The sequence below is a fragment of the Schistocerca gregaria genome, chromosome 6, assembly GCF_023897955.1.
Source record: "Schistocerca gregaria isolate iqSchGreg1 chromosome 6, iqSchGreg1.2, whole genome shotgun sequence".
Lineage (NCBI taxonomy): Eukaryota > Metazoa > Arthropoda > Insecta > Orthoptera > Acrididae > Schistocerca > Schistocerca gregaria.
The window spans coordinates 245,484,940-245,510,266 of record NC_064925.1 but is presented as its reverse complement, the minus strand read 5'-3'; the positions used below and the strand labels follow the sequence as shown (position 1 = coordinate 245,510,266).

The 25,327-nt window shown below is 44.2% G+C and overlaps 2 protein-coding genes across 2 annotated transcripts in view; one reads left to right on the top strand and one right to left on the bottom strand.

Moving 5' to 3' along the window:
• Positions 1–18,515, bottom strand: part of LOC126277883 (dolichol-phosphate mannosyltransferase subunit 1) — a 30,642-nt gene extending 12,127 nt beyond the window's left edge. The window contains exon 1 of the mRNA XM_049977415.1: positions 18,165–18,515. Within this exon, the coding sequence (XP_049833372.1) occupies positions 18,165–18,289 (125 nt within the window). The 5' untranslated portion in view covers positions 18,290–18,515. The remainder of the gene's footprint in view (positions 1–18,164) is intronic.
• Positions 18,516–18,533: 18 nt separating this feature from the next.
• LOC126277882 (ethanolaminephosphotransferase 1-like) overlaps positions 18,534–25,327 on the top strand; it is an 87,179-nt gene continuing 80,385 nt past the window's right edge. The window contains exon 1 of the mRNA XM_049977413.1: positions 18,534–18,837. Within this exon, the coding sequence (XP_049833370.1) occupies positions 18,769–18,837 (69 nt within the window). The 5' untranslated portion in view covers positions 18,534–18,768. The remainder of the gene's footprint in view (positions 18,838–25,327) is intronic.

The following is a 25,327-nucleotide window of genomic DNA, read 5'->3' as shown; positions in this document are numbered from 1 at the left end:
ACCCCAATTTTTTTAGGATGCAGAAGCAACTGAGGCCATAAGTGCTCATGTCAAAACCTTAGAAAATGAATAAGTAAAAGAAGATAAAAGTGAATACATGTTAAGCCCAACTGATGGAAGGAAAGAGAGCTGAAAACAAGGGCTTGCCCTTGGAGAAAGGTCCACAAAATACGCCACAAGGAGAGTGGAGGTCATGAACCAAAGATCAAATGTTCTTTGCCAAATTGGTATGATGGATAAAAAGTAAAACGCAGTTGGTAGCCTGTGCATCATTTACTTAAATGGTCGACAACTCAGCCGACAAACATACACTGGAAAACATGCGCTTAAAAAAAGGGCATTCGGTCAGGAAATCGCAAATTGTCAACAACGAGCACAAAGTGGTGGGGGATCACCGCTTAACAAATGGGGATCAGGAATAAGATTTTCACTCTGCAGCAGAGTGTGTGTTGATATGAAACTTCCTGGCAGATTAAACTGTGTGCCGGACTGAGACTCCAACTCGGGACCTCTGCCTTTGTGGGTAAGTGCTCTACCAACTGAACTACCCAAGCACGAGTAAGGCCCCATCCTCACAGCTTTACTTCTGCCAGTACCTCATCTCCTATCCCCAAAACTTTACAGAAGCTCTCCTGCGAACCTTGCAAAACTAGCACTTATGAAAGAAAGGATATTGCGGAGACATGGCTTAGCCACAGCCTGGAGGATGTTTCAAGAATGAGATTTTCACTCTGCAGCGGAGTGTGCGCTGATATGAAACTTCCTGGTAGAGGAGAGCTTCTGTAAAGTTTGGAAGGTAGGAGACGAGGTACTGGCAGAAGTAAAGCTGTGAGGACGGGGCGTGAGTCGTGCTTGGGTAGCTCAGTTGGTAGAGCACTTGCCCGCGAAAGGCAAAAGTCCCGAGTTCGAGTCTCGGTCCGGCACACAGTTTTAATCTGCTAGGAAGTTTCAAATGGTGATTGTTCAAAGATAACTATGCACCCTATCTGAAATGATCTCTTCATGACAAGTGGGCCAAGAAGATGTTGGTCAAGCTGCTGCGAGAGGTTTAATTCCCTGGAGCTTGTTCCCATGAAGAGAAGACCAGAGGTGATGCGAAAATGACACCATCTGTGACAGACAGCAACACAGAGCTCATTTAAAAGAATGGAAGAGCTAGCAGACTGAGGTAGGAGGACTGCAGCCTTGGCAGCAGCATCATTAACCCATCAGACCAACGTGACCAGGAACCCACTGGAACGTCACAGTTGCTCCCTCAACAGTGAGCAAGTGGAAGCTTTCTTGGACTTGTTGCATAAGGGATTGACTATGTACAACACACACAGGCTCTGAAGGGCACTAAAAGAATCAGAGCATATGACACAATTAAAAAGCATGTGTCGCTGAATGTATTAGGTCACCTGATAGAGGGCAAAGAGCTCTGCTGTAAAAATCGAGCAGTGTTCTGGATGCCTTGAGGCACCTCGTTCTCCTAGATAATGGTGTCCGATAAGACTGAACCCACACTTACCTTGAAAACTGTCTTTTAAAAATTCATGAAGGAAATGGGACAGGTAGCCTTGGAAGCAAGCACCACCTGTAGAGAGAGTGGAGGACAAAAGTCCTCCAGCAGGTGTCACAGGGTTTCTCCAAATCAAAAAATATGTCCACAGCCTGGTATTTCACAGAAAACCATTCACGACATGGGTTGATGAAGTGAAGAGATGGTCAAATGCAGAACGGCACACTTGAAATCTACATTGCGCAGTGGTTAGTAGGTCGGAAGGTTCGAGCCACCATATCAACCAACCATGAATCACATATTTCATCACCCTGCAAACAAAGCTTGTGTAAGAAATGTGGTGGTAGCTAGAAGGAAGGTGTCTGTACTTACCAGGCTTAGGTGTGGGTATGACAGTGGTTTCATACCAGCATCTGGGAGAAGTGCCATCTGCCTAAACGTAATTGTATGTATGAAGGAGAAAGTGATTGCACGCAACAGAAAAGTGCTGCAACATCTGAATGTGGACATTGTCCAGCCCTGGGGCAGAAGATCAGTATGAAGTGACAGCATGGCCTATCTCCCTCATAGTAAAGGTGGCATTGTAGCATTCATGATTCTGAGAGGAGAAGGATTGCATCCAAGCCTCCTCCACTCATTTCTGAGGGATGTAGGGGGGACAGTAGTGGGTGGAGCTCGAACTCTCCAAAAAATAGTGGCCCAAGATGTGGTGACAGCAATAGGGTCCACAAGGCCATCATCTGCTGTGGTCAGGCTACATATCAGTGAATGGACCTTGGTCCCAGAGAGCCAAAGCAGGTTGCCCCACACAATGGAAGAAAGTGTGAAACTGTTAAAAGAACTAATACATGAAATCCCACTAGCTCTTTTGCTGTCCTGAAGAGAGTGATGACACTGTACATGCAACTATTTATAACAAATATAGTTCACCATCGTAGAATGTCAGTTGAAACCTCATACTATATGTCTCCTCACACAAACTGCGTTGTGGCATGCATCAGTCCTTCAGGGGACCTGATCACAGCGCAGTAAAGATGAAGTGCGAGATATGGAACATTCTGCAGTGTTAAGGTTAATGTTTATGGGATACTCTACCTGGTCATCACAACTGGGGAAATGTTGTTCATCGAAGGTTGTCAAGGAGAAGTAAAGCCTCCAGTCGGCCTTAGAAACCTGCCAACTGGGTTTACGCACAGGTGAGGCAGGAGTCAGCAAACAGACAACGCAACGAAAATGGTCGCTCAAGTATTTGTCAGAAAGAACTAACCACTCTAGATGGCAGGCAAGCTGGACAGTGCAGACTGAAAGGTCCAAATGAGAATAGGTGCACACGGAGTCTGAAAGGAACATGAGTGCTCCATATTAAGACAGATGAGGTTGAGCTGATTGAGAAAGGGAACCTCTCTGACAGGTTCTCAAAGAACCCCAATGGGGAGGGTCAGTGTTAAAGACCCGAAGCAGCTGAATGATGGAGGGATGCAGTCGTTACAAAGAGAAATGGTGAAATGTGGAAGGACAATGCGAACTGCAACAGCTTGCAGCCAGGTGTTCAATGAGATGGTTCGGCTATGGACGTTGTCCTGGATGAGCAGCATGACTCCCACATGAGATGGAATGCCATCCCCAGAGGGAAGGTCAAAGTGAACCAAAAGGAAACGCGGAAGGTGTAATTGATAGCGAGGATGCAATTTCGGTTATTGGACACAGAAACAAGTGGATGCTGTAATTAAAAGAGCAGTCACAATTCCTCCTTGTTAAATCTAATGCTGCAAAAGTTCCCTTGGAGAAGAGTTGTAACGGGAAATGGGGAGGGGGTAACAAATGAAGGGTAGTCACATCGGCAACCGCTGAGTGCCAATCTTTGAAGACTCACTGCTATGAGGTGCACCGGCTGGACAATCCTGTTCCGTGACGTCTACAGCATTCTCCCTATGTTGGCCTGTGGATTCTAGTGTACAAAAATGGTAAGCGTTGCACACCAACGAAATGGAGGTCTGCTAGGTGAGGGTATCACATGACGACACACTGAAGAGGATCTCTGAGTTGGGGAAGAAGACCATTTGCTTTGTTCGATTTCTTAGAGCCTTTATGGTTGGCAGACGAAGATTCAGATGTTTGTTGGCTGGAGGGATGTAGAAAGTTTTTGTGGGAGTATTCCTTCTGTCCCTTCCAGCCTGATGGTTATGTAGCAGATGATTTTACCACTGGGGCTGAAGATTTGATGGCTTCTGACACAGCTGCAGGTGACGGAGATGGGAATGCTACCATAACGCTGGGCAATTTCACAACTGCAGTACTGAACTGGAAGTTGTAAGTCTGCAAGGCCAATTTCTTCATAGAATGAGGCATAGCAAGAACAGTATTATAAGTGCCGGATGATGAAATGCAGGGCTTTCGACTAGCCAACAACTTGAGAGCAACAGGGTAGAGTAATTTTTCCTTCACCTGAATCTCCTGGATGACCCAGTCATCGAGATAAATGAGACATTCATGAGATGAGGTAGAATGGTTGCCAATACAAGTAATACAGAAGCGAGGAGGAGGTAGGCAATTGCCCTCATGATCGTTTCTAACCACAAGTAACACATTTGGCCAGGTTTTAACAGGACATGTGAGTGTGGTTATAATGCTGACACTGGCAGCAATGCATTGGCTTTTGACTGTATGGTCGGACTGTGATGACTTCTTACACCATCTTAATCTTCGTTAGAAGCACTACTGAACCAAATGTGACAAAATGAGTGTGTGTAGGCACTGAGTTGGCATAAGCCTTTTTCATTACCATATGGACTGCACTGGCACCCTAATCAGAGAGATAAGTTTGGATTTCTCCCTCGGTCAGATGATCAAGCTGCCAAGTGTAAACAACACCACATGAAGAATTCAGCATGTGATGGGCCTCGACATGAACAGGATAGCTGTGGAGGAGTGAAGCTGTAAGCAGTTGTTGTGTTTCAGAATCACAATTGGTCTCCAGAAGCAAAGCCCCATCACATAAGCAAGAGCATGATTTCACAGGGCCTGCAATTGCATCAACACCTTTCTGAATAATGAAGGGATTACCTGAAGCAGAGGACTTATCTTTTTGGTACGTGATACTATGAGGAACCAAGGCGCAGCTTCGAGACATTCTGAATATTTAGCCTCATTCTGTATATATAAGACTGAGATGGTAATTGGCTCGCTGTAAAAAAATTTCCCATGATTGCCAGTGTCTCCCGTGGCCCACTCCTTCCAACTCGAGGCTCCCTCAGAGAGTGGCTCACCCAACTTAGGTGATTGTTCACACCTCAAATTGCACCTCCTGAACTCCTGGCAGAGGGACCAATCGGTAATTGGGGAGGTAACAGCTCAGGCAATCACCCCTCCCTGGGCCTGGTGTGTACTAGGGGGTACAGGCGAACCCTACCTTTCGACCCGGGACTGAGATTATGCATTACCCAGTCACCTGCTACATGTGAAACGTGTGGGCTGACCTTTAAGGGTGCACAGGGAGGAAGAAAAAACAAAAGAGAAACCTCAAACAGCAAAATGGAGGAAAGGGGGGAGATGGAAACAAAGACAGACTGTTCCTGAGCTATTGAAACTCAGAATAAATTCCTGAAACTATCCTAGAAATATTCCTCAAGGGAGTAGAAAACAACAGAAGAAGGATAGACGTGCAGCACAGAAAGGGAACATGTGCTGCAGAGGCTGAGGCCCCATCGTAGCCAAACAGGAACTCACCAAAGAGTGGAGATCCCCCCGGGGAGAAACTTGCCACAAGGCTGCCCCAATATGGTTTAGAAACAGGTATGTAATGCTATCCAGTGTTAGTAACATAGCTGAGCCAGCACAGGATGCCTCTCCTGTTGGGCCAGAGCCCAATTTTCCTATCCAGTCCAGACAAGTCTACAGGCTGAGCATGCTAATCACTGGTAGCTCCAATGTTAGAGAGTAGTGGAGTTCCTCAGGGAAATAGCAGGCAGGTCAGTTAAGAATGTGTGTGCACTCAGTATATTTGTCAGGATTCAGAGAGGGCAATCTTATTTGAGATGCGGAGGGGGCCTACAGGCAGCTATTTAATGCACTGGGTGCAACCCATAGCAAATCCAGGCATACATTGGCACGAATGATGCCTAAGTCTTGGGTTATGAGGCCTCCTTGGCTGGATGATTTGGCGAAGGCATCGCATTGCATAGAGGGCACAAGTGCAACTCACTATTCATAGCATCAGACACAGAGTCGTCTGCAGTCTTCTGATTTGGAGCAGAGTGGCTGGTCTAAACCAGAGGTTCAGATGATTCTGTGACAATCTTGGATGGAAATTTCTTGACATCTGCTATTGGGTGGAGAATTGTAGGGCACCTCCTCAATAAGTCAGGCATGCAATACAAGCAGGAAGTGGATACTACAGCAGTGGGGATCAATGACGCACTGCCTGCCAAAACTGAAGATCGATCAGCCACATTAATAATGCCCAGATAGTATTAGGTGCAGAACGTTGGTTGAAAACAGAAGTGAACAGCAATAAAATTGTTAACACAGATTGGGATATACATCACAAGGACAGGCTATCTGTCTATAGTGGTGGCATATTTTTTGCAGTACAGAATTTAGAATTTGGCAATACCTAGTGAGGTTATTACACATTCTGAATGTGAAATAAACTGGGTGGAGTTGAGCATTTTACTATTTCTGCCAGTAGATATCAAGATGGATGCAGCCAAGCTGGCATGGGTATCACAGCAGAACAGTGCAGAACGCAGTTACAGACGAGGAGGTGTGTGCAAAACATTACATGGGCCGAGCCACTGATCCAGGTGTTTTGCTGCTGGCAGCAATAGGCCCGGCTGAGCCCGGCAGTTCTTAGGTGGACACAAACCATCTCAGGCCTGGCCTTCATCTAACTCTGTGCCCCATTTCCTATGTGTTTAAGCTACTTTGTTGCTCATGCTGATCACATTGTGTCTGCTGCATCCTCATCTCTATGCTGGGTTTGAACATTATGCTCTCCTGTAGATGGATTCAAGTTGAGTTTTATTTCCTCTTTATACTGATTTGGCCCCCCAGGCTTTTAGTCAAACCACTGTCGGCTAGTATAGTAATATTTTGTGCAGACTGATCGTTCACAGTGTTGCAGTGACTGTACAGAAACAAAAGTGGCAATGTAGGACATTCTAATGCATGTGATGCTTTTCTTTTCCATCATGTTAATTTTATGCCAGCTTAGGCCCAGCATCTCTGCAATACTGGCAAAAACACATACCTCCAGGAGCAGCAATAAAAGGTGCAGCCTTTACCAAGCCTGAGAAATTTCACTTTGAGAATCTATGTCACGTGCTCGTGCAGTATTTGGTCATCAAACCCACATGATGACAGCACGGTTACACTTTTACCAGCACCACAAGCACCCCTGGCAGTCATATGCAGTGTGGATCACTGACCTACAAGAGTGTTCACACAAGTCTGAGTGTCCCCAATGTACTACTTTTATGCAGTCTCAGTACCCAGGGGCAAACTAAGGACTTGACACTGTCCAACACTTCTTTAGCAGAAATAGCTAAGACTGTATAATCACAAGAGCTTAAAGCAGTGGCAAAGGACACACTGTCAGACAATTGGCATGTGGAAAAGTTAAATGTGGGTCGTAAACAGCACTTGGTGCCCTAGGGAGTGAGCCAGGCAGTCTTGCCATCCACTGAGCTGTTGTGTGTTGACATCATTGCACCATTGATGATTTGAGCGCAGTTCATCACTGTGCTGCCCGTCTTCGCACGCGTTGGGCTTGGTGGTTTTGAGTCGGTCACAGCATCATAATCTTCATTCACAGCATTTTTTGAATCTTCAGCATCACTCTCCTTCCACACTTGTTTCCACTCAATAGGGAAGTCAGCAGTTTTGACCCGGTTATCATTTGGTACATATTTGACAGGATTGTCTGTGCTTACATGTGGCGTGGATTATGTTGCAAGGTAGGTCATTTGGCATAAGTTTGTGACAGCCACAGGCTGTTTGTCAGAGTCTCCAGTGCTTTCCCTCGACTCAGAGATGAGACTATCTCCAATGCCCCGCAAGCATATTCTGCATCGTTCGTAGTGGATGGGCAGCTGACCAAGTTTCATGCAGACACACAAGTGACAGCTAATTAACTTAAATATGTACAGACTCTTGGGCTGCCCTGTGTTGCAATGGCCACTGTGTCAAGTTGTGTAATATAGTATGCAGTTTATTCCTTTCAGGGGGCAATTCTCTGTCTCTGGAAGTTATAAGAATGAGGAATATCAACTTACATTGTTAGTGGTTAATTCACCGTTGGTGCACAATATTTTTCGGTTAAACAGCTTCTCTGTTTTTGGTTTCCAGATAGTTGATAAAATACATTTAGTGGCTCAAGTCCCCTTTTAAGACCTTGAATTTTTACTAGTTATATGACCCACTATCTAATAATAACCTGGGCGTCGGGCAGAAGATTTCAAGGCCCACATCTCCCTTAAGCCATCAGCAATACTTATATTTTCCCACACTCACCCTACTCCCACTACCATAGATGACAAGGTCAAAGCCAAGACGTAGTGTTGGAAGGACCTTGGCATCCTTTCTCCAATTTCGTCAAGCCAATGGGCCAGTGATTCAGAAGCCAGACAGCACCATGAAGCTTTGTGATTTTAAAAAGATAGTCATGCGCAATGTGCCTCATACCTGATTCCATGGCCGGATGAGTTGGCAAAGTTGTCAGCAGGCCAATATTTTTCAGGTGTTGACTTGTGGCATGGATGCTTGCAGTTGCTGTTGAATGCAATTTCTAGGAGCTTTTTTAGTGCTCAGTGCTCTGTAAGGCCTCTACCAGTTTATCACTTGCTCTCTGGAATTTTTTCTGCACCAAGAATTTATCAGCATATGGGAGCAGTTTAATCAGGATTCTCCATGTTGCATAAACTGCCTCCATGACATCTGAGTCATAGGCTCCACCCAAGAGGAGGATTTAAGAAATCTGCAGATGTTTGACCACAGTTACAAAATTGGAAAACTGAGGTGCTTAGCAGAGATGCCTTGTTCCTATGGATGAGCATGTCAAAGTCACAGTCAATCTGTTGGTGACCAAGAACTTGAAGGAGCTCCAGTCCTTTTTGAGCATGTTTTGTTGTTATGCCAAGTTCATTCTCTAGCCCGTGCACAGCTGCCATCCTCTTGATTGGCTTCTAACTTGGAGTTGGAGCTATTTGTGTGAACATTCAAAGCCCAAAAGAAGAAGTCTGTGTTGCTTCACGCTGTGATGATAATCTGTCTAGTTTTCTTGCGCTGCAACAGGTGCAGTCTAGGAGAAAATTTGTACGGGTGCAAACTGTGGGGATCTTTTGAATCTGTTCACATCGTGAGTTTGATGCCCCAGACTCCTGCAGCCTGATGAGTTTCTCTTGCAGGGCTGCCATTTCGGTCTGTCTTTATTCCGGCAGCATGGGTGGCTACTGGGTGTTGTGGCAGGCCACAAACATTGACATTTGTTTATGGAGGATCTCGGCTGGGGGCAACTGACCCATCATTCCAATCAGTTGTACCTGTAACATTTTGGATCCTTGTCACTGTCGTCTCCAAGAAAGCTGGAGGACAGACTCGGTTGCAGCGTTGTTCTGGTGGGAAACTCCCATCTGTGGCAGCAAGCCCTCTGCAATCCTACCTTCAACTGTGGAACATGCTAGCAACTATTGATATGGTGACCACAGAATTTGAACTGGTGCCCTCCTCCCCAACTCGTCAGTGGATGAGGCCTCGCTTCCGCTGATGCTGGAAGACCAAACTTTACCCCAAGCTCCACATTTGTTTACCCTCTAGCAGAGCCTGCTGCATCTCTGTTGTCTGCTTTGATGGTAGACCCACTGCTAGGAAATCTCACAGCCTCTCTGGTTATGTGGCAGATGTCGCAGTACACACCTGTCGATTTTTGGTCCTATGTGGCCTCAGATGAGCTGGTATGGGTACTGCAATGGGATAGTGCAGAACACTGACTTTGGGGGCAAGGACAAAGCCTGGTATGGACGGAGCCACTGACCCAGTGGCAATATGCCTGGCCTGGAAGTTTTACATAGACATGAATTACCTCGGACTTTGCCTCCACCTCACACTGTGCTCTGTTTTCCACATGTTTAGTCTATGTTGTCCCTCACACTGGTCATATTGTGATTGCTCCGTGCTCATCCTTAAGCAGTGTTTGGACTCTCTGCTCCCCCTTATATTGACTCACATATCTAGTTTCGTTCTCTCTTCCTTGGTTCATTGCCATGATGCCACCCACTCCGACCAGGGGCCCTCCCCACGGGTGCTACCCAGCCACAGCAAACGCCACCTGGCAGGATGGCCATTGCTGGGAGTCCCGATGCCCCAGGATGACGGGCATCTACTCCTTGGCATACATGGGGCGTTAACAGTGCAGGCATCAGCAGAGCGATCCCTGTGTTGTCAGGGGGCTACAACCAACAGGGTACATGGTGGTCAGACCACAATGGACTGGCTACAGTGCTAAGAAGCCCATGGTCATTGTCAGTGCAAAAAGTGACACTGCATAGTGCATGGTGGAAAATGCATACAGAAAGGCGTCCTCGCCCAAGAGATGGAGAATGGGCTGGACCGCAGTGCGACGAAGAGAAAGTGGGCTAAAGATCTCAAAGTACAATGGACACGATGCACCATGTAAGACACCCTTCCCCAATTGGCTCGCTCTTTGGGAAAATTTTGAAAAATGGATGTCAAACCCTACAGGGGACCATCAAATAAAGGTTCTGGGACCCGCATGGGGGGAGGGGGGGGGGGGGGGGGAACGACAACAGGGGCTTCCCTCATGGAGTAAGTGGCTACATCGCTCCAGATTAGCACAGAGTTCCTCATCAATTTGCAGAATCAGGTCCCTGTGAAAAATCACTCCCTGGACCTTATTCAGAAACTAGTAAGGGGTAATTGATATTAGGATGTCGCCAAGGCGATTAAAAGCATGGAGGGCTGCAGATTGGGCAGAAGAAGCAGCTTTGATCAACAAGAAACCCAACCACATCTTACTGAGGGGTTCCACTTCGTCAAACATGTTCTCAATATTCTCCATAGAAAACAATGGCTTTGAGGCAGTGAGTGTGTCCCCATCCATCCTAGTAAGAGCAGGTAGCAGGGAAAGTGTTTAAGGCCTCAGCCAGATGGGTACATAACAGCCCCACCACACAGACTGGCTACACTTGCTGGTGACCTAGCAGGGATGGACAAGGAGAAGGAATGAGGGAGAGGAATCCACACCATAAATGCTAGGGAGGGAGTTGTTCTCCAAATGGCTCACACAAAAGACAAAAATTTATAAGTAGAGGTCAAACCTCAAGGGTGAATCAAAAATGGCAAAAAGGATCAATTAACAGGCAAGAGGAGCAAAATCGCAAGGAATACAGGGAACAAAGTGGATAACCTAGTTGCTCAGGAATCAAAGACAGTTGCACTCATGGTACAAGAAAGATCAGGAGAATGAGGACAGGCAAAAGTTAGTAGATATTCGTGCTGCTGTGAAAAGAGCGATGCATGAAGCATACAACCATTACCACAGTCAAACCTTAGCAAAAGGTCTTGCTGAAAACCCAAGAAAATTCTGGTCTTACGTAAAATTGGTAAGCGGGTCGATGGCTTCCATCCAGTCACTCACTGATCAGTCTGGCCTGGCAACGGAAGACAGCAAAACGAAAGCTGAAATTTTAAATTTAGCATTTTTTCATGCAGGAGGATCGTACAAACATACCGCCGTTTGAGTCTTGTACAGATTCCCGTATGAAGGACATAGTGATAGACGTCCCTGGGGTTGTGAAGCAGCTGGATGGGTTGAAAATAAATAAATCGCCAGGTCCTGATGGGATTCCAATTTAGTTTTACAGAGAGTACACTACTGCTTGCATTTATCGCAAATCTCTTGTCCAGCGCAAAGTCCCGAGCGACTTGGAAAAAGTGCAGGTGACGCCTGTATGTAAGAAGGGTAGAAGGACGGATCCTCAAAATTACAGACTAATATCCTTAACACTGGTTTGTTGCACGATTCTCGAACATATTCTCAGTTTGAATATAATGAATTTCCTTGAGACAGAGAAGTTGCTGCCCATGCATCAGCATGGCTTTAGAAAGCATTGCTCCTGCGAAACACACCTCGCCCTTTTTTCACATGATATCTTGCGAACCATGGATGAAGGGTATCAGATGGATGCCATACTCCTTGACTTCCGGAAAGCGTTTGACTCGGTGCCCCACTGCAGACTCCTAACTAAGGTACGAGCATATGGGATTGGTTCCCAAATATGTGAGTGGTTCCAAGACTTCTTAAGTAATAGAGCCCAGTATGCTGTCCTCGATGGTGAGTGCTCATTGGAGGTGAGTGTATCATCTGGAGTGCCCCAGGGAAGCATGGTACGTCCACTTTGTTTTCTACCTACATAAATGATCTTTTGGATAGGGTGGATAACAAAGTGCAGTTGTTTGCTGACGATGCTGTGGTGTACTGGAAGGTGTCATCATCGAGTGACTGTAGGAGGATACAAGATGACTTGGACAGGATTTGTGATTGGTGTAAAGAATGGCAGCTAACTCTAAATATAGATAAATGTAAATTAATGCAGATGAATAGGAAAAAGAATCCTGTAATGTTTGAATACTCCATTACTAGTGTTGCGCTTGACACAGACATGTCGATTAAATATTTGGGCATAACACTGCAGAGCGATATGAAGTGGGACAAGCATGTAATGGCAGTTGTGGGGAAGGCGGATAGTCATCTTCGGTTCATTGGTAGAATTTTGGGAAGATGTGGTTCATCTGTAAAGGAGAACACTTATAAAACCCTAATACGACCTTTTCTTGAGTACTGCTCGAGCGTTTGGGATCTCTATCAGGTCGGATTGAGGGAGGACATAGAAGCAATTCAGAGGCGGGCTGTCAGATTTGTTCCTGCAGATGGTGAGGGAGGGGGACGGTGAAGGAAACGCAGCCCGGGTCGGAAGAATGGACTGCAATAGCTCGAGGTCCCATGTGTGCCATGCGTGAACTCACGAAAGAAGCGCAAGCCCCCTGGGGAGTTGATGCCGTGTTTCTTGATCCTTGACTTCAGGAAGCCGGTTGATGCTGGCCAACAATGGAATAAAACTGAAAGATGTAAAGGTAATTTCAGGACTGCCCCCCCTGGACATTCGCAGGTGATGCTATTGTCTATTAAATGGTAGGAACGCCAGAAGACTAGTGGACTGCTAAGAACTGACCAATGGAGCAGTAAGTGGCAGTTGACCCCTGAACATAAATAAACATAACATGTTGCACATACAGAGAAGAAGAAATTCACTACTGCACAGATACACTACTGGTGACAGACTGCTGGAAATTACCATAAAGTACCTAGCTGTAATCATCCACAGGAAAAATCTTAAAGAAATGTAATTTATCAACGAAAGAAGTGGCTTACAAAACACACGTTCAGCTGATTCTCGAGTATTGCTCAGCAGCCTGGGACACTTACCAGATTGCATTAACACACAAGACTGGAATTTGTGAGTCAATACCGCAAACTAACCTTTTCAGATTAATCACTTTTTATGCCTTCATCAGGATGTTGGCCTATACAGCATGAAAAGTCCGAATGCGAACACCATGGAACAATCATCTGAAGGGTCCAGACTAGAGCAGGGACATTATGGAATGTTTTTTGTGGCGTTCCCTGGGCGATCTCGTCATTCTGTATGTCACAATAGATGAACACAAGCATGCATCTATCCTTCTGTGTCTACACCTATGTTGGCCTCTTGCACTTATTGTGGATCTCGTCTGGCCCCAAGTCCCAAGCCACTGGAAAAAAGCACAGGTGACTCCTGTATATAGGAAGGGCAAAGAACGGACATGTCAACCGAAGTGTCCGATCCCACCATCGGCTTTGACCCGTGACATAATGCTGTTGTGGTGTGTGACGCCATGACGGCGCGGAATTTAGTTTGTGAGAGTGGCGTGTTTGTAGGCGTCGTTTTGATGTGATCGGTGGTGTGTTAGGTGATGTTTTTGGTTTAGTTTGCGTGTGTGGTGTGTTTATAGGTGGCATACTGTTGCGGTCGGTGGTTCTCTCTGGTGGTGTGTTTATGGGTAGTGTGTTTTATAGGGAAGGTGCATGGTCGACTTCAGTTTATTGAGAGAATTTTAGGTAAGTGTGGTTCACCCGTAAAGGACCACATACAGGGGGCTACTGTGACCTGTTCTTGAGCACTGCTTGAGCACCAGGTCAGATTAAAGGAAGACGTCAAAACAAAAGATTTAAACCTAATCAAGAATCTGGGGGACCACTTTGATTGGGCTGTTCATGCCACAGGTTTTCAACCAAGAAACCTAACACATCTGGCCTCAACTGAAATCAGCATGGCTCAAAATCCCTGTTGGTACCTTCCAGAACCTCCTTGACTCTTCCTGCAAGTTTTGCAGTTGTCCACACTGCAAAAGGTTGTTATTCAGGATTTTGATAGGTGGTCACATTAATGTGACTGGACAGTTTAATAGACATGGACCTAAGCAGAGGGCATATAAAATGAAGACTGACTATAATAACAAAAGTGTTTCCGTAAAAGATAATTATTTTTATATCTAATGTAAATTTAAGTGTTAAGAAGTAGATTTATACTATGGGTGACACAGGGTACAGACAAGAAGAGAACAGATGCTTATGACATTTGGGCTACAGTTGTATAGCTGAAGATTAGATGCATAGATTAAATAACTGATGACGAGGTACTGAAATAAATTGGCAAGAAGAGAAATTTATGGCACAATGTGGCTAAAAGAAGGGATTAATCAACAGGACTTGTCTGAACAATTAAGGAATAGTGAATTTGGTAATGGAGCTAAGTATGGGTGGAAAAACTGAAAGTGAGATGCTTGGATAATGTAAACAGTATATGCAGTTTATAGGTTGCAATCATCACAAAGATACAAAGAGACTTGCACATAATAAACTAGCAGGGAGCATAGCATCAAACCGGGCTTCTCAGTGAAGAGCATAACAATGTCTAATCATAATATCAAAAAAATAAAAAATAAATAAATGAATAAAAAATGTTGTTGTTGTTGTCTTCAGTCCTGAGACTGGTTTGATGCAGCTCTCCATGCTACTCTATCCTGTGCAAGCTGCTTCATCTCCCAGTACCTACTGCAACCTACATCCTTCTGAATCTGCTTAGTGTACTCATCTCTCGGTCTCCCTCTACGATTTTTACCCTCCACGCTGCCCTCCAATGCTAAATTTGTGATCCCTTGATGCCTCAAAACATGTCCTACCAACCGATCCCTTCTTCTAGTCAAGTTGTGCCACAAACTTCTCTTCTCCCCAATCCTATTCAATACCTCCTCATTAGTTACGTGATCTATCCACCTTATCTTCAGTATTCTTCTGTAGCACCACATTTCGAAAGCTTCTATTCTCTTCTTGTCCAGACTAGTTATCGTCCATGTTTCACTTCCATACATGGCTACACTCCAAACAAATACTTTCAGAAACGACTTCCTGATACATAAATCTATATTCGATGTTAACAAATTTCTCTTCTTCAGAAACGCTTTCCTTGCCATTGCCAGTCTACATTTTATATCCTCTCTACTTCGACCATCATCAGTTATTTTACTTCCTAAATAGCAAAACTCCTTTACTACTTTAAGTGTCTCATTTCCTAATCTAATTCCCTCAGCATCACCCGATTTAATTTGACTACATTCCATTATCCTCGTTTTGCTTTTGTTAATGTTCATCTTATATCCTCCTTTCAAGACACTGTCCATTCCGTTCAACTGCTCTTCCAAGTCCTTTGCCGTCTCTGACAGAATTACAATGTCATCGGCGAACCTCAAAGTTTTTACTTCGTCTCCTTGAATTTTAATACCTACTCCAAATTTTTCTTTTATTTCCTTTACTGCTTGCTCAATATACAGATTGAATAACATCGGGGAGAGGCTACAACCCTGTCTCACTCCTTTCCCAACCACTGCTTCCCTTTCATGCCCCTCGACTCTTATTACTGCCATCTGGTTTCTGTACAAATTATAAATAGCCTTTCGCTCCCTGTATTTTACCCCTGCCACCTTTAGAATTTGAAAAAGAGTATTCCAGTCAACATTGTCAAAAGCTTTCTCTAAGTCTACAAATGCTAGAAACGTAGGTTTGCCTTTTCTTAATCTTTCTTCTAAGATAAGTCGTAAGGTCAGTATTGCCTCACGTGTTCCAACATTTCGACGGAATCCAAACTGATCCTCCCCGAGGTCTGCATCTACCAGTTTTTCCATTCGTCTGTAAAGAATTCGCGTTAGTATTTTGCAGCCGTGGCTTATTAAACTGATAGTTCGGTAATTTTCACATCTGTCAGCACCTGCTTTCTTTGGGATTGGAATTATTATATTCTTCTTGAAGTCTGAGGGTATTTCGCCTGTCTCATACATCTTGTTCACCAGCTGGTAGAGTTTTGTCATGACTGGCTCTCCCAAGGCCGTCAGTAGTTCTAACGGAATGTTGTCTACTCCGGGGGCCTTGTTTCGACTCAGGTCTTTCAGTGCTCTGTCAAACTCTTCACGCAGTATCGTATCTCCCATTTCGTCTTCATCTACATCCTCTTCTATTTCCATAATATTGTCCTCAAGTACATCGCCCTTGTATAAACCTTCTATATACTCCTTCCACCTTTCTGCCTTCCCTTCTTTGCTTAGAACTGGGCTGCCATCTGAGCTCTTGATATTCATACACGTGGTTCTCTTCTCTCCAAAGGTCTCTTTAATTTTCCTGTAGGCAGTATCTATCTTACCCCTAGTGAGATAAGCTTCTACATCCTTACATTTGTCCTCTAGCCATCCCTGTTTAGCCATTTTGCACTTCCTGTCGATCTCATTTTTGAGACGTTTGTATTCCTTTTTGCCTGCTTCATTTACTGCATTTTTATATTTTCTCCTTTCATCAATTAGATTCAATATTTCTTCTGTTACCCAAGGATTTCTAGCAGCCCTCGTCTTTGTACCTACTTTATCCTCTGCTGCCTTCACTACTACATCCCTCAGAGCTCCCCATTCTTCTTCTACTGTTTTTCTTTCCTCCATTCCTGTCAATTGTTCCCTTATGCTCTCCCTGAAACTCTCTACAACCTCTGGTTCTTTCAGTTTATCCAGGTCCCATCTCCTTAATTTCCCACATTTTTGCAGTTTCTTCAGTTTTAATCTACAGGTCATAACCAATAGATTGTGGTCAGAGTCCACATCTGCCCCTGGAAATGTCTTACAACTTAAAACCTGGTTCCTAAATCTCTGTCTTACCATTATATAATCTATCTGATACCTTTTAGTATCTCCAGGGTTCTTCCACGTATACAACCTTCTTTCATGATTCTTAAACCAAGTGTTAGCTATGATTAAGTTGTGCTCTGTGCAAAATTCTACTAGGCGGCTTCCTCTTTCATTTCTTAGCCCCAATCCATATTCACCTACTATGTTTCCTTCTCTCCCTTTTCCTACACTCGAATTCCAGTCACCCATTACTATTAAATTTTCGTCTCCCTTCACTATCTGAATAATTTCTTTTATTTCATCGTACATTTCTTCAATTTCTTCATCATCTGCAGAGCTAGTTGGCATATAAACTTGTACTACTGTAGTAGGTGTGGGCTTCGTATCTATCTTGGCCACAATAATGCGTTCATTATGCTGTTTGTAGTAGCTTACCCGCATTCCTATTTTCCTATTCATTATTAAACCTACTCCTGCATTACCCCTATTTGATTTTGTGTTTATAACCCTGTAGTCACCTGACCAGAAGTCTTGTTCCTCCTGCCACCGAACTTCACTAATTCCCACTATATCTAACTGTAACCTATCCATTTCCCTTTTTAAATTTTCTAACCTACCTGCCCGATTAAGGGAATAAAAAATAAAAACAGTAAAGCGACATACAATGACATTTGAGATTTGAAATTTCCAGACTACTTTAATAACATAAGTTGTAAACGTTCATATCAATAAGAGAGCATGCAAGTACAAAACTATCAAACTGCTGGTAAATCAAGCCTCAGCATTTTCAAATGACATTCTGTAGCTTACACTGAGAGCTATATCTCCATTACATGCATTTCCATGCCACACAGGATAAGACGGATGCCTTACTGAACAAAAAGAACTGTGGATATAGCCTCAAGACAGAGGACAAAGAACACACTCCAGAGTCCAACATTATTGCTATGAGAGGGTTGCAAAATCATAACCCTCAAATGTGAGTAAAACTGTTTCATTCCTATAGAATTCACACCCCTCTTTCTCACCCCACTAGTGAGCGAGTGATTGTATTGTATTTTTTATTGGTCCTGTTGTCTACATAGCAGCTTACGCATAAGACATTGGACAAGTCAAGTTATAAATGTACAGGCTGAAAGTCATTACAAGACATTCATTTTCAGTGAATGCGGTTTGTGTATTCTATCCAAAGCCTCACACTGGACGTAAGTCTTTAGAAAAGAGCAGTAACTAATTTCTGGAACGTAAAATGTTTCACGGTATAATACTTTCTTAGATAATATCTAGGCATTCGAAATGATTTGTACGCCAATGTTCCTGAGTCGGTGTACGTGGCGCACTCTGATGCGTTTCCAAGAATAATGCCCGCTATATTAAGTCTCACCTTTTATCCATAAACCGCACAATCAACCAGATAATAATTGGTAAATTCTCCCGCTCATTGTACGTTGGTAACAATATCGAGTATTTGTCAATAGTCCGAACACTCTCTGCTGTCTCACCACCCATTACGAACTGTCTCCTCTTCCCGCTGTTGTGTACATAACACTCTTGTCTGCTGTTGACGTGTCAGAGATTGAAGTGCAACTCTGCAAATGATGATATGTAATTTCCGCCTTGTGCGATGATAGTGTAAAAACAGTAATGTGTCCTGTTAATGGCCTATTCGAAAAGCAATTCTGAGATATTTCACGTTCACTTGTAACGATTAACAATTCGATAAGAATGTGGCGTCTGCTACGTCATAGGTTTTGCTACGCCTTTGAAGTGCTTTGAGCAGTAGTGCGGGAAGGGTGTTTTTTTCTTTTATGTGTATAGGAGAGCACATGAAAACATGAATTAGCGTAATTGGGTTAAGGTGACAAAGCATTACGTTTTCTTGAAGAAAAGGATGACAGCCAGGCGGAAGTTCCGATAGCAAAATAAATTTGCCGGTTTGTTTACGTTGAAAAATTTAAGTGTTACTGCTCATACGCGTATGAATCACAATGAAATGTATAAAAATGGATATGCAGTATTTAACACAAGAGCATTTGCAAGGATTCGAGACATACAAGGTGAGTCTCAAACTCTGACACGTTGTAGATACGAGAGAATTAATATCCTGTTCAGTATATGTTTATGTACACTTAGGGAGGTGCTACCTTCCCTAAAGAGACATTCCTATCTTCAATCAGTAAATGGAAATATTGCCTTATTTTTGCCCATCCCGCTAGCTCTCCCCCCTTCCCCCTAATAATTAAACTGTCAACCACAGTTAACACTATCATACGTTAATGTGTCACTGTAAATGTAAACGTTCTGCCCTCAAGATAATTCTTGCTGGTCTGAAGCTAATATTTTATTCGTACCGATCTTGACGTCTTTACAGAGTTGCAAAAGTCATATTTTAAGTGCGGTAGATGAGCGCTGCACTGTTACATGTTTATGAAATGTATGCTCACCCTCACCCAACTGCCAAATTGAAATGACTCGCATTTAACTGCTATGTGGGAAGTGTGTGCCGCAGATTGGTTATTAAATTCTATATTATAGTATGCAACTTAAAATGCTTCAGTCCAGGAACTCTTTCATTCACTAACACATTTTTTTTTCATAGATATGTTGTGTATGCTGACAGCAAGCAGAAGTAAACAACTGTCAATACATGCTGTTGCATTATGCAATCTGCTGCGATAGGAGTCTTACCTATACTGCTAATACAAAATCAAACTGTCTCAGTTCTGGCATTATCATTATGTATTCATACTGTTGTTCACATTCTCACTGTGCATTGTTTCAATATGCGGTAACACCACATTGGTTAATAATGTATGCTATGCTGCATCCTTGGCTCACGCAATGAAGTTGCTTTACCATTTCATATGATTGTTGATGGCTGCTTCTATGCACATTTATATTTCACAAGTTGTCTAACAGTGTGTGGTAGATGAAACTCATCTCTACATCTACATACATACTCCACAAGCCACCATATGCTACATGGTTGAGGATGCCTTGTATTGCTGCTAGAAATTCCTTTACTTGTACCACTTTCAAATCAAGTGAGGAAAGAACAATTCTTTATATGCTTCTGTATGAGCCCTAAGTTGAATTGTTGTTCAGACTGTTTTAAATGCTGGTTTCTAAACTTTCACAATAGTGTGTTGTGAAAAGAATGTATTATTCCTTACTTGAGTTTCCATGTGAGTTTATGGATCATTTCTATAGCCCTAATATTTGCCTGTTGGTCAAATCTACCAGTAATGTATCAGCACATACCTGAATTGCTTCAATATCTTCTCTTAATATGACTGAACTAGATGGTGCACTGGTTAATGCACTGCACTCGCATTCAGGATGACAATAGTTCAAATCCACATCTGGCCACTCTGATTTAGGTTTTCTGTGATTTCGCTAAATTGTTCATGGCAAAACCTGTGATGGTTTCTTTGAAAAGGCACAACTGATTTTCTTCCCTGTAGTTGAAACAATCCAAGCTTGTGCTGCGTCTCTAATGATGTCAATTTGATAGGACACTAAATCCTAATCTTCATCCCATTTTTCCCTTAATATGACCAGGTGGGGATTCCAAACACTGGAGCAGTACTCAAGAACATGCCATACAAGTATTCTGTATGTGATCTTCTTTATGGATAAGCTATTCTGTTCTAGAATTATTCCAGTAAACAGAGGTAGACCATTCACATAAGTTTCCACTGGAGGTGCTCAGGATTGTTAGTGCTACCTATCCACATCAGCTTACACTACTGGTTAAAAGTTTTCAGTCACTATGTTACAAACTATACACTTCATTTCAGTGTAACCTACAAATTAAATGGACCAACAAAATAAATCATTTCTCTCTCTATCACTGAATACAGTACAATATGGTTTAGATTTTAGCCTCTTCAAAGCATCCGCTGTTTGCCCTCAGAGCTGATACAGAAACTCCTGACATTTTCGAGATAAGATTTTGTAATATTTTTGCAAATGATGCAGTCCAACAAATCTGTAAAATGTTCCGTAGATCTTCAACTTTAGATGACCTCAGTTTTCTGACCTCCAGTCAAATTCATCCCATAAGAGTTCAATGGTATTTAAGTCAGGTGACTGACTTGACCAAATCATATTCTTCAGTTCCCAACACCTCTCTTTTCTGTTGACATACTCTCTGCACAATCTAGAACCAGACTGCTGCACAACAAACCCACAACCAATAACTCTCTTGCCAGATGGAGCTGCAGTGTTGATCAGTATCCTTCATTCTTTGAATTCTCACTAGATAACTGACTTTCTCACCCACAAAACATCCCCACACCATGATCGACCTTCCACAATGCTTCACCGTTAGTGTAACTCACTGACTTCATACATTCTTCTCGAAGTTTATGAACAGGTGTTCAACAGTGACTTTCAAATACCTCAGACTTAGATTTGTCCATGAATAACACCTTGGTCCATTTGCTGTTTCTGTTGCAATTTAATCACCATATTTACATACCAATATCTTAAAATGAATTTCAATGAAATCCAGACCTTTAGCTGCCGACAGGCATTGATAAATATTAATGGGGACAGTTAAAAAATGTGTGCCCCAACTTGGATTCAAACCCGGGATCTCTTGCTTACATGGTAGTCGCTCTATCCGTCTGAGCCATCGAGGACACAGAGGATAGTGCGACTGCAGGAACTTATCTCTGACACCTGCTCCCCGTAAGACCCACATTCCCAACTTGCTGTCCACACACTACATTTGTAGTGCCCCTGCCCACTATACTAATTACTCACAGCAGTCAGACCACTGATTCCCGTAAGATTTCGGGCAATGTGCGTGCATCCGCACTGAAGAAAATCATTGGCCGGTAAGCCTTATCTATATGAAGATGATATGTCATGTCAGACATATCCAAAAGAACAGAAGCATATCACGGGCTCAACTAAGTTCATATGTTTGATTTTGGACAGACAGAGGTGTCGTGCCATACAAAAGAGTTGTAGGACTCTACTATCAAAAAGGCAGTGGAAATATGGGTCCATGATGATCTTGTCAACCGGGATAGCAGTTTCCAGCTTAGCCCTGCATGGGATGTTGCATGCCCCCAGGGGGCTTGCCGCTCTTTGGTGGGTTCGTGCTTGGCTACCTCAGGGTCCCGGCCTTTGCAGCATCTTTCCCCTTCCATGCTGTATGTCTGCCCTCTTGCTATTCTTTTTCCCCTCCCTTGGGAAACATGTCTGGGATGTTGTTCGATCAGTCGCATATATCAGAACAATCTCTCCACTGTCTGTCTCTTTTTTTATCTTCGGCATTTGAGGTTCCTCTTTTTCTTCTTCCTCCCTGTGTGCTTCTGAAGGCCAGCCCACACGTCTGATGTGTAACAGGTGACAGGGTAAAGTGTAAGTCCCAGCCCCTGGTTGACAGGTAGAGTTCGCAAATTCCTCCTGGTAAAGGCCAGGTCCAGGGAGGGGCGATTGCCTGAGCTACTACCTTCCTAAATTGCCAATTGGTCCCTCTGCCAGGTGTTCGGGAGGAGTGACCTGAGGTGTGAACAGTCACGTAAGGTGGGTGCGCCCCCCACTGAGAGTGAGATTTCCCCAGCTGGAAGGAGCGCACTATCAGAGGTGCTGCAATCATGGGGGATTTTCTCACAATGAGCCAATTGTCTTTTTCACTGTCAACGTCTACTGAACGTAAACGGAATGAGGCTAATGATTCAAAGACCCTCCCAGCTGCACCACAGTTCCTTGTTGTTTCGCATACTGAAGATGGTTAGTCCCTTGCCACGGTAAATATGTTTATTATTCAGGAAGGTGGTGACACAATTTCATCATTTACGAAATTGCACTTTGGTTTTGGAGACCTGTGGTAGGGATGCTTACGAGGGCGATTGTCTGCCTACTCTTTCCTTCTCTGTCAACTGTGATGGCAACCATACTGCCACCTCCCGAGATTCTCCTGTGTATCTTGATGAGCGGCCTGTCCAGGAGATCTATGTGAAGGTAAATGTGCCCTACCTGGGCACTCACAAGTTGTTGGCCAGACAGAAACCCTGCGTTCTACCGTGTGGCACCTACAGTGCTGTTCCTGCTACATCTCGCTCCACGAAGGACAGGGCCACACAGACATGTGAACTCAAGTTTAGCATCACAGTTGTTAAATCATCCAGTGTCATGGTAGCATCCCCGTCTCCTCCTCCAGCTATACAACAAGCTACCAAATTTTCACCTCACTGAGCGAAGTCACATGCTGCACAACTGGCGGATTGGAAAGGACAGAGGAACACTCCCACAAAGACTTCCTACGTCCCTCCAGCCAACAAATATTTGAATCTTTCTCTGCCAACCAGAAAGGGTGCAAGAAGTCAAAGGCAAATGGTATTCTCCTTCACTGACTCAGAGATCCTCTTCGACGGCGTCGCCTTTTGATACCCTCGTCCAGCAACCTCTGTGTTACTGGTGTGCACCACCAACCTTTTTCCTGCCCTGGACTCTGGAGACTGACAGAAGGATAATCCTGACACCTCTGTAGACCTCATTGAGCAGGATCCTCCAGCCTATGTGCTCATTAGCACCAGAATCTTCAGAGACTCACACTGGGCAGCCACTGAGGTGACACCCCTTCATTTTTTCCTCATCTTGGCTCTACTCCGATGGGACCCTTGCGGCCTTCGATCCAACAAAGGAGACTTACGGTCACGGTCTGTTGCATTTTCTTTTTTTTTTTTTTTTTCCCCAGTCTGCTTAGCCCCGCCCCCCCTCCAAGGATGGCATTCCATCTCATGGAGGAGTCGTGCTGCTCATCCATGCTGGTGTCCATAATGAACTCGTCTCTGTGGCTCCAAGCTGTTGCAGTCGACATTTTCCTTCCTCACTTGAACTTTTCCCTTTGTATCGTTTACATACCTCCATCATTTGGTGGCATCAGGGCAAAATTCCTGCAGCTTATTGGGCAACTCCCTCACTCCTTTCTGCTGCTCGGTGACTTTTAATGCGCACCATCTCCTTTAGGGCTCACCCAGGACCTGCCAGATAGGTGACCTCATCTGCCTTAACACGTGAGCACCCACGTTACTTTCAGACTCCACTCACACTTGTTCCCATTTGGACCTATCCTTCTGCACTGCCCAACTTGCCCATTATCTCAAGTGGTCTTTTCTCTCTGACACATACTCGAGCGACCATTTCCCGTGTGCCGTACAATTGCTGATTCTTAGGCCACCTATGTGCACTCCCAAATTGCAGCTATCTAAGTCCGACGGGAGACCTTCCTCCTCCCTGGCGACCTATGACAAACAGTGTTTCCTCAGTTGAAATGACTTTGTAGAATATCTTAAAAATGTTACTTGTACTGCTGCAGAGTGTTCCATTCCTCGCACTTCCTCTTTACCATTCCATGTCCAGGTCCCTTGGTGGACTATGGTGTGCATGGAGACATGCTCTCCGATTGTGTAACCATAGTCCTATAATGGCAAACTGCATACGTTACAAACAGTTGCATGCACATCACATTCTTCGGGATATCATGAAAGCTACCTATATTTCCTTTACTAGTCCTTTTTACAGTTCCACTCCCTCTTCCGTCGTGCGGGCCACCCTCCAACAGCTGCCTAGGTCCAAGGTCCATTCCCCAATTTCCGGCGTGACAGTAGAAGATGATGACATAGTGAACCCTACTGTTATCTCAAACACCTTGGGCAGCTATTTTGTGGAGATTTCGAGCTCCACCCACTATCACACTGCCTTCCTATGTTAGAAATGAGTGGAGGATACCATTCTCTTTTCAGAATCTTGAGTGCTACAATGCCACTTTTACTATGAGGGAGCTAGATCATGCTCTCACTTCATCCCGATTCTCTGCCCCAGGGCCAAACAGTGTTCACATTCAGATGTTGCAGAACCTTTCTCTTGCGGGCAAGCACTTTCTCCTTCATAAGCACAGTCACATCTGGGTATAGGGCATATTCCCCAGATATTAACATGAAGCCAGTCATACTCATACCCAAGTCTAGGAAGAACTTCATTTCTCTTACTAACTATGTTTGTAAGGCGATGGAACGTATGATCCATGCATGGCTTGTATGGGGCCTCAAGTCTCACAATTTAGTAACCACTGCAGAGTGAGAATTTCGAGCATGCCAATCTGTGGTTGACCATCTTGTCACCATGTCATGAATGGTTTTGTGCAGAAACACCAGACTGTGGCTGCGTTTTTTGATTTGGATAAAGCCTACGGCACTTGCTGGAGGACTGGCATCTTCCATGCTCTCTACATATGAGCTTTCAAGCCATCACGCCCCAGACACCTTTATCCAGGAAAACGGTGTGCCTCAGGGTTTTGTCCTGAGTGTCATCCTCTTTGCTATCGCCGTTAACCCTATAATGACCGGTCTCCTGCCGGACATCTCTGTCTCCCTTTTTGTTGATGATTTTGCGATCTATTGCAGTTCTCCATGGACTTGTCTCCTTGAGTGTCTTCTTCAGCGATGTCTCGATTGCCTTTACTCACGTAGCATCAACAAATGCTTGTGCTATTCCACTGGCAAAACCATTTGTTTGAATTTCTGGTGG